Genomic DNA, 13,853 nt, shown 5'->3' on the forward strand with positions numbered 1-13,853 from the left:
GTCAAAGGTGCTGAAACATCTCAAAAAGGGATTGAATGAATTGAAACAAACAGGAACTAATTTTAAACACCTTCAAAGGCTTTTTAAAGAGACCTTCAACTCCTACAGGTGACACAATAATTATTCCCCTTAACAGGAATGTGTCCGGCTGTCTACTGGTCATTTTATAACATGACCACCTCCATCAAGTCCAAGATGCAGGTTTGAACTGCATGTAATCAATAATTGAGAAGCCTCAGCCTCAACCTGCAGCACTCGTGGCCCTGCGTTTTACAACCTGCAGAGGACCATCTGTTTGTCTGAGCTGACATAACTCTTCAGCAACACGTCTGTAGTTGCGTGTGAGGTGCTCTGCCTATAATATACAACACATTTGGAATCTCAGGCATCTGCAGTATCTGTATGACCTCGGGACGTCCAGCGAGAACAAAGAGGAGCGATTCGATTGATGTGTCATTCCCCAGTCACGCCTTGGCCCGAAAAAAAAGTTACATAATTCAACATAAAAGACATATTTGACTTCAGCTTCGTTCTCTTCAACTTAAATATGATTCAAACCCAAAACGCACATATGGACTTCGACCACTGCTCAGACAAATGTTGCCCTACGCTTTAAACATCGCTGCTGGGTTAAGTATGCAGTCTTTTCTGCACTATTAATGATGTCGGGTTACATTTTTGTTCTGCTTTAATCCAGTTTTGATGAATGACGAGGAGTCTTGTCTGTGCTTACCTTGTGGAAGCTTCCATGGAACATCTTCTTCACTTCGCTGTTGTCAAATGTGACTCTCTGGATCTCGCCGCGTTCGTCTTTGTTGTAGAAGGACAACGTCTGGCTGGAGGCTGAGCAGAGAAAAAGGGATAAAGCACATCAGTCTCTGCAGTTATACCAATACACAGGCTCAGTTTTAAAGGCAATATCTTGAGAGTAAATCTGTGGCTTTAGCTGAATGTGTTAAAGCTTTTTTTTTTTTTTTAAATCTGCGACTCAAGTATAATCATGTAAACATGGAAAACATTGAATTTTTACTATCTTTGCCATAAAAAGAGAAAACGTCAGCAGCAATCAAACAGGGCTGACCAGCTAACAACCCCTTCATCATAATAGCTTTTTAGAGTTTATTATAGCTGATTCAGACGTTTGATAACTGGACATGTCAGAGTTGCCTCGCTTTGGGTGATAAAGGGCTAAACTCCTGCAACAAAGCCATAATCCTGCAGTACTTTTCATTCAACCACATGTTAGCAGTATTTGAGAACATTAGAGGTAGAAAGTGTTTCAAGGTGCTGGTAAGTAAAGTGTATTTTCATTTTGCGTTTCGACATGTACAAATAAAGCTAAATTAAGCAGCAAATGTAGATTTATATATACTAATATATATCAGGGTTTAAATAGCTTATCTGAGTCTGTTGCAAGTACAAATCAAGACATGCAAGTGCAGTTTGACACATTTATTGTGCCATATCATCCAGCCCTGCGATTATATGACTGTATGTTGTTTCTTCCACACAGTTAAAAAAACTTGCAAGAGAGAGATTAAAGCAAGGCTGGGAGGAACTAAAGCAGAACATGGCAACACATTCTAACTCTTAACACACTGGATCCACCCCCTTCCGCAGTGCAAGTCGACTTTTATTAAACTCTTACTGCTAGATACATGCTCTGATCTTTCTGATTCTACAAACATTATGACAAAGGTGCCCCTTCAAAACCAAACTAAATGTGTTTTATATATACATGAAGAGTATGACCAAAAAATGGGGCACAGTTCGCTGCACTCAACAAATGCAAACACAAAATATTATAAGAGCACAAATCACCCAGCCGAACCTCCCATCTTAAAGCAGATGCTGACATTTTTAGAAGAGGGCTTGTTCTAGCAGAGAGTTACAGGGTTTTTCAATTAGCCCTCAGTAGTATTGTCCTTACACCAATATTGTTATGACATGTGTTTCCACTGTCGCCTCACTTCAAAGGACGAGCACCCAAACTAAGCTGGACCTCCTTAAAGTCTCTGTGTGATCAGGTCTCAGTAACTTAATGGCTTCGTCCTGATTGTCTGTCTGTTTCTACCCCCAGATCTCACCATATTTCACTGTTTACTGTCCGTTCTCAGCCATAACAGAGCTGTGTTCATTTACTGCTGATGAAACCTTGATGCTTTCTACCAGAAGCTGTCTACTAAAAGCTGTAAAAGCGTTTTAGAACACTCAATGTGTTGATCACAAAGTTAGTGCAGGTTCACTCAGGTGAGCTACTTCACCTTCATGATGTGACTGACCAACACGTTTGTCAGTTAAATACAAAACTGGATTTAAGCTACGGTTAGCTCAGCTTAGCAACAGGACTGGGAACATGGAGAAACAGCTTTCTGTTTGTCAGTCTTCTCGCGCCAAAAAGCATTTTCTGACGATGTCAAACTATGCCTTTAATCATGCAGTGCTCTCTTCTCTCTGTAGAGGATCTGAGGCCTGACGTCATCCAGCAGTTATTATTCAAGTCGACAAGTGTTCGTCACTGGAGCCCAGCGGAGAGCCCTGCTGACAGACTAAAACTGTGGCTTTACGAGAGCCAGCTGAGCTCGATGACATGACACTCCTGTGGTGAAGGGGAGGGCTTGGGTTATCAGCTGAGACCGAAGCAGCCGGAGGGCACAGCTGGCTCATTACACCCCACTCAGCTCACTTCAAGATCAGATACTGCACAATACGGCGCAGCTGCTCCACACAACACGTTTGTACGCTGGCTTTTCATGCCAGTTACCCTGTTTTTACAATCGGAGGATAAGAATAGAGGATGATATTTACGGTCGATAGTGACGCCGGTCTCTGGCTTGTGATCTTTGCTTGACACCTGCCAGATGTCGAAGGCCTCGGTGGGCGTGTCGGGAAGGAGGCGGAACATCAGGATGATGGTGTAGGCGTGGGGAAGACCGTCGGGGTGGATCTCTCTGGTCAGGGAGCAAAAAGACGACAAGTTAGATTTACTGTAAGGATCAAATGGTTGTTCTTGACACTGAGAGACTGAGTGTTGATCCAGCACAACAGAAAGTCATGGAGTTGCTGACCATAGTCTGTGTGAAAGTATATTCTTAGGAGGGTGACAAAAGTTGCTAGTTCACTGAAATCTGTTCATGCATGGAGTTACAACATCTGTACACCAGGTGAAATAACAACAACAAGTCAACCATGAATACAAATGCTTTCATACAGGACACAACTGGGGAAGAAGCCACAGTTTGTAAAAGGTTTATAAACTCTAAGCCATCGTCTATAGTTCATTATTGCTGTATTAGTTAGATTAATACTAAGAACGGCTTTTTGGCTGTCAGACTGTGGATTATCCCGTATCGTGACACTTGGTCATCTTTCGTCGCGCTTTTATTCAATAGATCGTTTAACCACTTGTCTCCTAGAAAAGAGCAGCAGGACATCTGGACCAAAACTCAATTATGAGTTGCTAATCAACGTTAATAGCTGCAGATTAAAAGACACATTTATTGAAGATGAAACGTGTTTTAATCAAGAAATTAAGAACCTATTTGTCAAAAATCCTTGACGTGGTATCAAAGCTCTCTGAGACCAGGTTTGAAATACTGGCTAAAAAAAAGCAATGTACACAAAGCCTTTTTATTTTAAATGTATATTAATTTCCAGACATGTTCTCCTCTCACCCAGAGAGACACTTTGTACTGTCATGATCCATTTTGTAGGTGTTCTGGAGCTTTTGATCGTATAAGATGATCTTTAACAGCAGAAGGTCAACCCTTCATTTTTTTGGAGCCCCTTGTTTTACGTTTTGACCACGGTTGTTTAAAATAGACCAAATCTCTTCAATGAAATATGAATAAAGGTTTCTTCATCTCCTAAAGAAGGATATGCGATATGACCAGCAGCTTGAGAACAGCTATTAAATGGACTCTGTCGTGAAAGTACTTCCTCAAATGCTGTTTCCAGAATCAACTTTGTGCCTAATTTGATTCACATATAATACTGACTGTACTTTAGCTGCAGCTCTTGATGTCTGTTAGAGGTGATTTTCATCCTTTTTCCTCCAATAGCTATTTTTTTTTTTTTTTTATGTTGTAGCAAGATGTTTCCCATTTGTCCCCCTGATGTCACTACACTTTTGGAAAGTCTTGGTAAACAGTCAAACTCAAGCTGTTTTCCACCACTCTGGTGTTGCATGTGATATTTTGGACATGGGAGGCTGGTGTTGGGTGGTGGCCAGTGTTAACACTCTAGTCTGTGGCTGCGTCTGTACACAGTGGCCTGACGGAGGCTCGTTGTGTGAAACAGCTTCAGAATTAACTGAGAAGTGGTTTTATAGGCCGGGTGAACTGTGTCATGACCTGCAGCTGAGTCTGACCTCACTGAGTGCCGTAAATGCGCTGACCCAGTTTGTACAGGGAATGAGCTCAAACGGTCCTAAATGCTGCTGGGCAGAATGTTTCATATTACTGAGGAGAACAACTTGAAGGTTCAGGAGAAATTTAGTATTAACAGACATTTTGAACAAACATTCAGACAAGTTTTGCTCTGATGATGCTGTTACAAACAAAAACAAACACATTCTGTGCACAAAGCATCACTACAATACCAGCTACAACCAGCTGATCCCAGCACTGTGCAGGAGAACCGAACTGATTATCGCAGCTAAATAGAGGTTGGTGTTTATCAGAGAAAGTGTCTCGTCGTCTTCCTGCTCTGTCAGTCCCTCAGTTGTGTATTATATTATAGTACTGGCCACATGTGTGCTCAAACACAGGCACAAAGTGATCAAAAGAGACAGATGTTGTTGTGCACAATGAGACACAACATGACTTCTGGCGTAGACAAGAAGTTCGAAAAACAAAATTACAAGGCTGAAGCATTTCCTATTTGCTGAAAGGCATAAAGTCAATAGCTAGTATCCGCCTCCAACAGCCCATCTGTTGAGTCTCGTAACGAAAGCGGAAAGCTCAATGAAAATATAACTGTTAAATGCAAGTGTGTCTTGTATTATATTTGGAATAGAGACAAAGTTTATTCTTCAATGTAATAGCAGATATCTTCTTTTTAAGTATATGTGTAGAAAAGCTTACAGTCTTTTATTAAAGCCATTTAGAAACGCATATAAATAAAAACCCTCTGAGACAGTGTTCTGAGACGAGAAAGCCAGAGGAGCAGAATCTGATCTGAAAGTGTAGAGGGACCTTGGCTCTCTGGAGCTGTGCAGCATGCAGACCTTACAGTCATGAATGATGTGTCGGTAAAATAATGAACTGCTACAACATATCCTGGTGGTTTTAACCACATTTCTTGGTTTGCCATTCAGGTTTGAGCCACTGTGTGCTGACACTGTGAGCTGAGTCTTATTCCCAAGTAAAGTAAGTGTTTCCAAGTAAAATAAAGTGAAGTTTTCCTGCTCTGCCTGCTGCTGTGCATTTTTCTATGAGAACGAATTTATGTCTTTAGAGTAGCTTCCATGTAAAATCACATGTGCTTATCATGCAACTGCGATAGCAAATGTTACTCTGGAAGACTGTGAATGCAAAGAATAAAAACACACATGCTTGATTTTCAGCCAACAGATACACTGACCCCTCATAAAGACAAAACTAAACAGTCCTGTGAGACTCACGTAGTGGGCTGACTCAGGTAGGCGTTCTTGTGAAGTCTGTATGCTGTGTAACTGTTGAAGGAGCCGGGCTCCATCGAGACGCCTTTGGTGTAACTGTAGGTCTTCTCTGTCAGGTTGAACGCTTCGAGCATCCTGAAACCTGAAACAACAAATCAGTTCTTTAACAGAAGAATTCCTGATAGAAGTGATTATTAGTTTGTGCTAAACTATGAATTTTAACATGATTCCAAAAATAATTTGCATTTACCAGGTGAAGTGAATCCATTCAGGAAAATCAAGGGACAAGCTGTGAAGAAGATGGAAGGAAAGTTACGACACCATGACCACAAATTCATCATCTGAACAAAACTGAAACCGTTCTTGGGCTAATTGTTGTTTTCATTTTCTGCTGGTGGAGACGATGCACAAACTAACATGAGGATGCGGTTTCACAGATGAAGGTAATCAGGTTTTCTTTGATGGTGTCGAAAGCGTCAAAGTCGTCCACGACGAAGACGTGTCTCTCGCTGGGTTTGCTGCCAATCTCCTGCAGCTCGACAAAATCCACATCAGCAACACCGATGGCAAAAACACTGTAACCTGAGGACAAGACGAATGAAAACAGATTGATTGGCAGGAAACAGTTCATCAGTATGATTTGTGCCTCCAGCACCACTTGATTCTTAGTCAGGGGAACAATCCAAAAACAGCAATAAAAATCATCTTCAGTTTTGTACAGGGTGGTTTCAGTAATTCAGACTGGTACAGGCTGTTTCTCTTTATTCTGTAAATACTCAGCTTTCAGCTTTTTTACTGACAAACAACATCTGCTTTGGCAGTGATCACCTAGGAAACAGGTTGGAAACATGCTGCAGATCAGCAGTTTAAAATGTGAAGCTACTAATGTACTGTGGGATGGTCTTTAGTCGCTCAGTGTCCGTTACCTGCATGCTGCAGCTTGGCGGCGCTCTTCTTCACCTCGTCCTGAGAGCGTCCGTCAGTGATAGCTACGACCACCTTGGGCACGTTCCTCCTCATCCCATTCTCAATAGAAAAGGCCTTCTCATATGTGTGTTTCAGTGCCACTCCTGTTTAACAAAAACAAAACTGTCAGAACACCAGCTGGTTCACGGCTGACTGTCACTGTGTCGAGCAGCGTGTGATCGAACCTGTCTTGGTGTTTCCTCCTCTGTAGCGAATGTGATAAAGTGAGGCCATGGCGACACCTTTGTCTTGGTAAGCGTTCAGCTTGAACTCGGTCTTTGCGTCGTCACTGTACTGCACGAACGACACCTGCAGAAATTCATGACAAGAACGCATTATCACAGTGCAGAATATGACTACGCCTTGCTTTAATAAGGAAAACACACAAAAGAACACTTAGAGTGATAAAACAACAGAGGACATATTTCTCCTAAATCAAAGACAGTAAAATGAGTAAAAGGATTACAAAATAGAGAAATAACGAAGAACTTCACAGCAGTAAACAGGGCCAAACGATTTGCGAATAATATCTGATTGTTATTATTCTGACTGAGTGCATTTGAAGTGCAATATATTTTTTTACAGTCAAGCTTCAGTTAAACATTTATTGTGTCACAGATTTAAAACGTGTGATGGAAAATTACCATGGCATGAAATCGTAAAACCACTGATTCAGAAATGTTGCATAAAACATGTCCTCAACTGCACCCCTACAATTTGGTAATTGTATTGTTTTAAATCACAATTCAGTCGATTCATTCGGTGCTAGAGGCAAAACTGCAAAACACAGGCAAAGGAAAAAAAGGAAATCCAACCAGGAACTACTGAGTAACAACATATTCATATACGTATAAAGATAATATGTATGAAAATATGCAAAAGAAAGTTTATGATTCAATATGATGAAGGTAAATAAGCAGGAGTCCATTTCTCTTCTCGTCTGTATGTTACCTGTGCATTAGGCCGCACTTAATTTATTGTATGAAAATATTAAATAATCAAACGTCACAACACTATAGATCAGTCGTGTGTAAATAATGGCTGGTGGACTGAATGTGGCCCAGACAGTTTCATTTTCTAGTTTGCCCAACAACTTTAAATGTAGGCTGTAAACTGTAAACTGACATTTGGTCACAGTATCTCTCCATTGTAATAGTCCAATGGGGACTAATTTAAATCCTTTAAAATTATTCACAAAATACATTTGGCCCCAACTATGCTAAACAATAAAAATAATTTTTAAAAAAGTGTACCACAATTAAAATAAATAAATATACTGCATAGTAAAATGTTTCACTTTAAATCTCACAAGCAGGGAGAGCATAGAGACATGTCTCTTTCCCATCTTCTTTGGATTAGGAAATTGGTTATAACTTGGGATAAATAAATGGACTAAAAATCTTTTTATTGTGCAGAAAACAATATTTTTTTTGATCCAGATGGACCAAACAGTCTTTGAGGATTCTGGAAAAATTGCCAAAACTGCCTAAAGGGATGTCAAACAAGCTAATAATATAAACCTAATAGATTTAGTTTTAAGTGAAACAGATGCTTGGCGCCGTGACTCAAAGATATTAAGAAAAGAAGCAAGTAGATTACAAAATACTATTATAAATGTATTACACCAGCGTGTACTTTTTAAAATGTTTTAAGCAGAGTGTTAAAGTGTTTGGAGAATGCCCATTTTTCACACAACAGCTGGAATACTGATGAAAGTGGATCCTCTGATTGGTAGTTAGCTTGGTATTGCAGTATAATTTATCTTTCTTTTTACCATTATAGGACTGTTTGGGATGCAACTAATCCATCCTACCTTTACGAGATGATTTTAAGTTAGGAGAAGTTCTTATAATGGGAAGCAGTTTGAATAGCTTCAGTATGAGTCATGTTTGAATCCAACTGAAAGCAGCATTATTTTTTATCATGTTTGATGGTCTCCCAAACCAAAAGCAACAAAACCTCTGCAATCAATTGTCAGACTTTGATTTATATTTTTACAGGTCAGTATCACACTTGTCAACGTCAATATACCTTTAGATATAAAGCTCCCTCTCCGGAACAGCTTAAAACTCAGTATATAATCATCTTTACATGTCTGCAAGACTCAGTTGGAAACCATTTCATTGATGTTGCCAAAAAAGCTTTTATTTCATTTTTTCATTTATTTGTATTTTTCCTTCTCCTTCCTTCTGTTTTTCTTTTACCTGCTTTTGTTGTCCTTGTTTGCTTTGTCCTATTTTCTGGTGTTACTGATTACACTTGATTGAATTTTACTTTATTTGTATCAGGGAGGATGTTTTGTAAGCCTCCTCCATTGCACGTATCCAATGAGCTTTATTATTAATGTGTCACCATGATGTTCTCGTTGTGCAAATAAGATTAAAATAGCTACAGCGTGCTATCAAAGCACACAACTGTCCTGGTCTTTCAGCACGAACCTGCATTCCGGAGGGTCCGATGACATCAAAAGCACCAATCATGCCGGAGACGAAGTGCACGACTTTGGTGAAGCTCTCCTCACCGATGCTCCACGAGCCGTCAATGAGGAACACAACATCTGCTTTGGCACCTTTGCAAACTGAGGCAGGAAAACAAGTCAATTAGCAGCTTTAAAGTCCACCGGCCAGACCTCAGGGCAGCATCACAAACACCAGCAGAGAAAATGGCATCAACACACGGCATGCTTATTGCTTGCAAGCTGGAGCGCGTAAAAAAAAAAAAGAGTCAGTGTAAAGTGTGCAACAAAACAAAACGATTGAGAAAAATGACGTGATGGGGCCATGTATAGTAATTACGGGTTTCACTGATAAAAAAGAAAAAAACTCCCAAAACTGGCAAAACAAAACAAGGAACATTTGGTCACCAGAAGGGTTTGAGTTCTCGTTAATGGGTTCCTCTCAGATGAAAATGAATTAGACAAAAAGCTTCAAATAATCTTTGCCTTATGTGATGCAGCTCACTTTGCGATCCTCCATCTTTTCCTCCTGGTAAGAGATTTATAAACAGGTTTTACACAATACCCAGCGACACAAACAGAATTCTTTGGACTGCTCTGCCTTCCTTTTTCAACACCTAAGTTGTTGGTTCTTAACGGTTGTGTTCTGCTTCGTGCACCCTGCAGGGCCAGCAGCACATGTGGCGGCTATTAATTCACTGCTGGCACGGGTCGGCTCCAGAAAGAGTCCAGCCATCGAGGAGTTTCCAATCAGAGCGGAGTGTGAATGAAAAGATCCATTCAGTGCTGGGACGATCCGTGTTTTCCTCTGAGAGTTCTTTAGGGGAATTATGGGCTGTTTTTTTCTGAATGTTCCTGGGGGGTGTTTTACACGCTCAGTTCACATCCATGATTCCATTAAAGTTGAAAATCAGCTAACTATCTGCTATAATCCACGTACTGTGGTTTAATTTACATTTGTATTGGACTGGATGTATCAAGAGTGAAGCACGCAGAATGAAAAACCGACAGATGGGAGTTTTATTAAAGCTCAGCAGAAATCTTATTTTGTCATCCATTTGCCTTGGACTGTTTGAACTGTTCATATTTTTTTAATTATAGAAAGGCAGAAAATTAGTGTTTGGAGACAGATTCCAAAGAGTTCAGTTCGCCTCCAAAGCTATGAGGGGGTCGGCAGTGCACATGACTAACAGCTGAACCAGCAGAGGCTGTGAGACACAATGTAAACTAAGTAGTTTATCATAGTCTACAAGCAAGAAGACAGAAGTGTTCTGGTGAAGGTGATGCCACAACATTTCACATCCAAACCGACTGTTGTTAACGTTTGCAGGTCGGTGTTTAAACCATTGTGTCATAAGAAGCCTGTTGGCGACGTTTGTGTATCTGATTAAGAAACGGCCTGTTCAATGAAGGACGTTCACGACACCCAGGATGGCTTTTCAGTTTCTGAACCTGGCTATGTGGGCCTGGTGTGTTCACATAAAAGTGGCAGTGTTGGCACCAGATGACTAATCGCAAAACGCAAAGCTGCAACTAAACCAGGAGGAAAAGCTTGCAAAAAAAAATTATGACTGGCAATGCGCAGGCTCATCTAAATCGATGTCCCAACCATTAAGCCACAAGTAGATCTGACTGTAATTACTGTTGTGCATTACATTAATGTGATGCTTAGATGTTGCCGTTTCTCATGGTGTTCTTTATTCTTTCAGCTGCAACCCAGACGGTGTTAAAAGGTCTTGGAAACAAGCAAAGAAGAAATACAAAAACATAATTCAAACCGGCAAGTAGGCTTACTGCAAATCTTTTAAGGTCAACAAGTACAAGCGCTTTAATCAGTCTCAGTTTTAGGATTATATCACGATACAGAGACCTATAGCACAATGAAACAGCTTTGCTTTCAGCCAACAGAAAAAAAAATAATAATCAAGGAAGACTGGAGTTCACGCCACTGAGAATCTGTATCTTATGTCTACGCTCATTAGGGAAAGAAAAGGGTTTAGGTGGTCTCTGAAAACCTTCCCCTCTCACTAGCCACGCACAGAGCTAAATTAGATTTCTTCTGGCAACAGCAATATCATTTCCCAAAAGTACTGATTAGTCAGCGGCTGGCGCTTTAACACATTTTGATTTGATATCTCAAGCATAACCAGCTCCGGCATTATAATAGTAATGCACCTTGGGAAGTATTAAACCACCGCTGTAACCTTGAAAACCCGGAGTAAACCGCAATTCAAATATTAAATTCATCTGTCTGTCTTCAGGTGCACTTACAGTCATCTGGCATGTTTAGCAGGTGCAAAATGGAAGTTTAATGTGGCTGAACTTTGGCTGCCATTCTTGAGCTTTCTAGTGACGAGTTCTAGCAGTGTGTCCATAAGGAGAGTTGGCTATTGTTCAACAATGGCATCCCATTCTATGCAAACTACCCACAGCGCAAACAGCAAAAAAAGCCAAGTGCAGCCATCCGTGGTTTAGATCCAGAGAGCATGCTCAGTAGTTGAGTCCTGTTTTGTTTAAAACCCGTTTTTTTTTATTTTTATTTTATTGCATTCCAGGTCCTATAACAGACTTACCTGCCCATGCAGGGGGGATGGTGGGTGGAGGAGTTGGAGTTGGAGGGAGTGTTGGAACTGGAGTTGGTTTCACCACTGTAAGAAACAAAAACAGTCATGAACATATTTGTAATAAATACAGAGTAACCCTAAACACGTCGCATGATGAAGTCATTGTTCTGGATTCATCCCGTGAGATGATGTAACCCACTGTTTAAATCATGCTCCATGTCTCAGACACCACAGTTCACACTCTGGCTGGTGTGTTGGAGTGATGCAGCTTGTTACTACATCATGTTCTCTTTTATACATTTTCAGCGAAAAGTGATTTTATGCCTGTTTTCTCCATCAGTGACGCAGACGCTGCTGGTTTGTGGTGAGAAAATATGGAGAGCAGATCCTTTACACTCAACAGTTGTTTTTCTTTTCATTTAGGTCTCAAACAGGTTTCATTTCATTTTGATCCACTTATTGTTGCCGAACGGACATAAACAACTTTCCAGCCAAACATTTATTTGGTTCATTTATTAACTGACACATGTGGTAGCTGCGTTATTGGACCGACTAGTCAATTAGGAAAGTCAATGTACATAGAAAAAAAAAAAAGACAAACCAAAAATGTGTAATGGCAGACATAAGTCTAGGATTTTTTTTTCTCTCCAAAGTCTGATATGTTGTATATAATACATATAATGCTGCCAAAAAAAACTAAATCAAAATAATCTGCAATGTGTTTTCATTACTGGAACTGAAAATGTAATTGTAGATGATAACCACATATACAGTATATTTGTTATCTCTAATGGATAATGTCACTTAAAATATATAGTGTATGCCATTACAATTCTACCTTCGTAATGAATGTCTGATTAAGTCTCGCCATCAGGTTGACAAGTTTAACAATATTTTGTCACAACTGGAGCAGCAATGCCAGTTTGCATTAAAAATGCTGAACTGTAGCTAACCATAAATAGAACTGCCATGAGAGCAACTGGTTTAATTTTAAACATCAGACATTGTCACAGCAACTTTCACAAACACAACTGAGTTTGGTTTTGAGGCAGATTTCATCTGAACTTTCTGCAGCAGAAATGTCAGTATAGCAGAAAAACTTGCAGTCTATTCACGTATTACAGTTGTAACACTCACAGGTTCTCTCATTGGTGCTGACTCCTGGACCTTCCAGATTGGGGGTCTGAACAAAGACAGTGGCGGTGTACAGAGCATCGGGGGACAGTCCGTCAAAGCAGTACTGAGGCAGGCCGGCAGGGATGGTGATCTCATGTTGCCCTTTACTGGAGGCTACAGAGGAATCAGAATTAAGACACCACATATTAACAGCTCTGTAAACCTTTCCTAATCCCTAACAGTCAGATTGAGTCTTCAGTTTTAAACTTTCATTTCACACAGTTTTTTAAGCAAGCCAATGACTTCAGATAAGCAAAAGACGTTCCACCGGTAAGATGCTCCATTCTCTCTTCCTTTTAACCCTATTCAGGACTTTCATGTAGAAGGTCTTTCGAATATGTGAAAATATTTGCAGGCATTGATTATAGACTTTTATACTATATTAAATAAATTTTTTGATAAGTTTACATATTTTTGGTTCCAAATGCATGACACATGTCCTTCTTTTTATGTTTAAAAAAAACAACAACCTTCAAATATAAAAAACAATACCTGTCACCCAAACCAAATGGCCTGGGGTCCAAAAGAACCCAAAAGTCCTGAATAGGGTGAAGGTACCTTTAAGCGTTTCCCCATAACATCCTTGAACAGGTGACATTACCGTGTGTGCTGATCTGCTCAAACACTCCAGTAATGCTACAATTTGATAAAACCATTGCTCAAATGCTTTCGCCTTCTAATCAGGTCCTTTAAACGTTTTCTGGGTCTCATCAGTGGGGTTGATTACAGTCAGAGGGAAACATTGACTCATGTTCTGTAAGTGTAGTCACTGAGTTCGTTCTAGATGCCTGAAAATTCGTACCCTTGTAAAACACACCCAGCGAGTTTTATATCGTTTTTAAGCCCTGAATCATCATGAAAGATTAATATCCACGGTGAAAACTAAGATATTTACTCATTATATGCATCTCCTGGGGTATGATAGCATTAATTATTATTACTAATGACTCAAAGATTACTTCCCCAGGTGCTTACATTTCTGGCTTTTAAAACTAACAGCAAGGCTCGCTGGCTTGTGACGCTGGCAACTTAAGCCTACATTTTAGCTTCACAAACGACAATTATTAGTTTT

General features: G+C 40.1%; 1 protein-coding gene across 3 annotated transcripts in view; it reads right to left on the reverse strand.

Annotated features, from left to right (window-relative positions):
• LOC103366807 (collagen alpha-1(XII) chain-like) overlaps positions 1–13,853 on the reverse strand; it is a 154,064-nt gene that overhangs the window by 35,364 nt on the left and 104,847 nt on the right. For all 3 annotated transcript variants that reach the window (XM_008294637.1, XM_008294636.1, XM_008294638.1), the window contains 10 exons: positions 12,743–12,895; positions 11,615–11,689; positions 9,025–9,164; positions 6,772–6,895; positions 6,547–6,690; positions 6,038–6,202; positions 5,871–5,909; positions 5,624–5,762; positions 2,809–2,951; positions 734–843 (listed from right to left, as the gene is read on the reverse strand). In XM_008294637.1, coding sequence (XP_008292859.1) covers positions 734–843; positions 2,809–2,951; positions 5,624–5,762; positions 5,871–5,909; positions 6,038–6,202; positions 6,547–6,690; positions 6,772–6,895; positions 9,025–9,164; positions 11,615–11,689; positions 12,743–12,895 — 1,232 coding nt within the window. The remainder of the gene's footprint in view (positions 1–733; positions 844–2,808; positions 2,952–5,623; positions 5,763–5,870; positions 5,910–6,037; positions 6,203–6,546; positions 6,691–6,771; positions 6,896–9,024; positions 9,165–11,614; positions 11,690–12,742; positions 12,896–13,853) is intronic.

Source organism: Stegastes partitus, unplaced genomic scaffold (assembly GCF_000690725.1).
Source record: "Stegastes partitus isolate 25-593 unplaced genomic scaffold, Stegastes_partitus-1.0.2 Scaffold982, whole genome shotgun sequence".
NCBI lineage: Eukaryota > Metazoa > Chordata > Actinopteri > Pomacentridae > Stegastes > Stegastes partitus.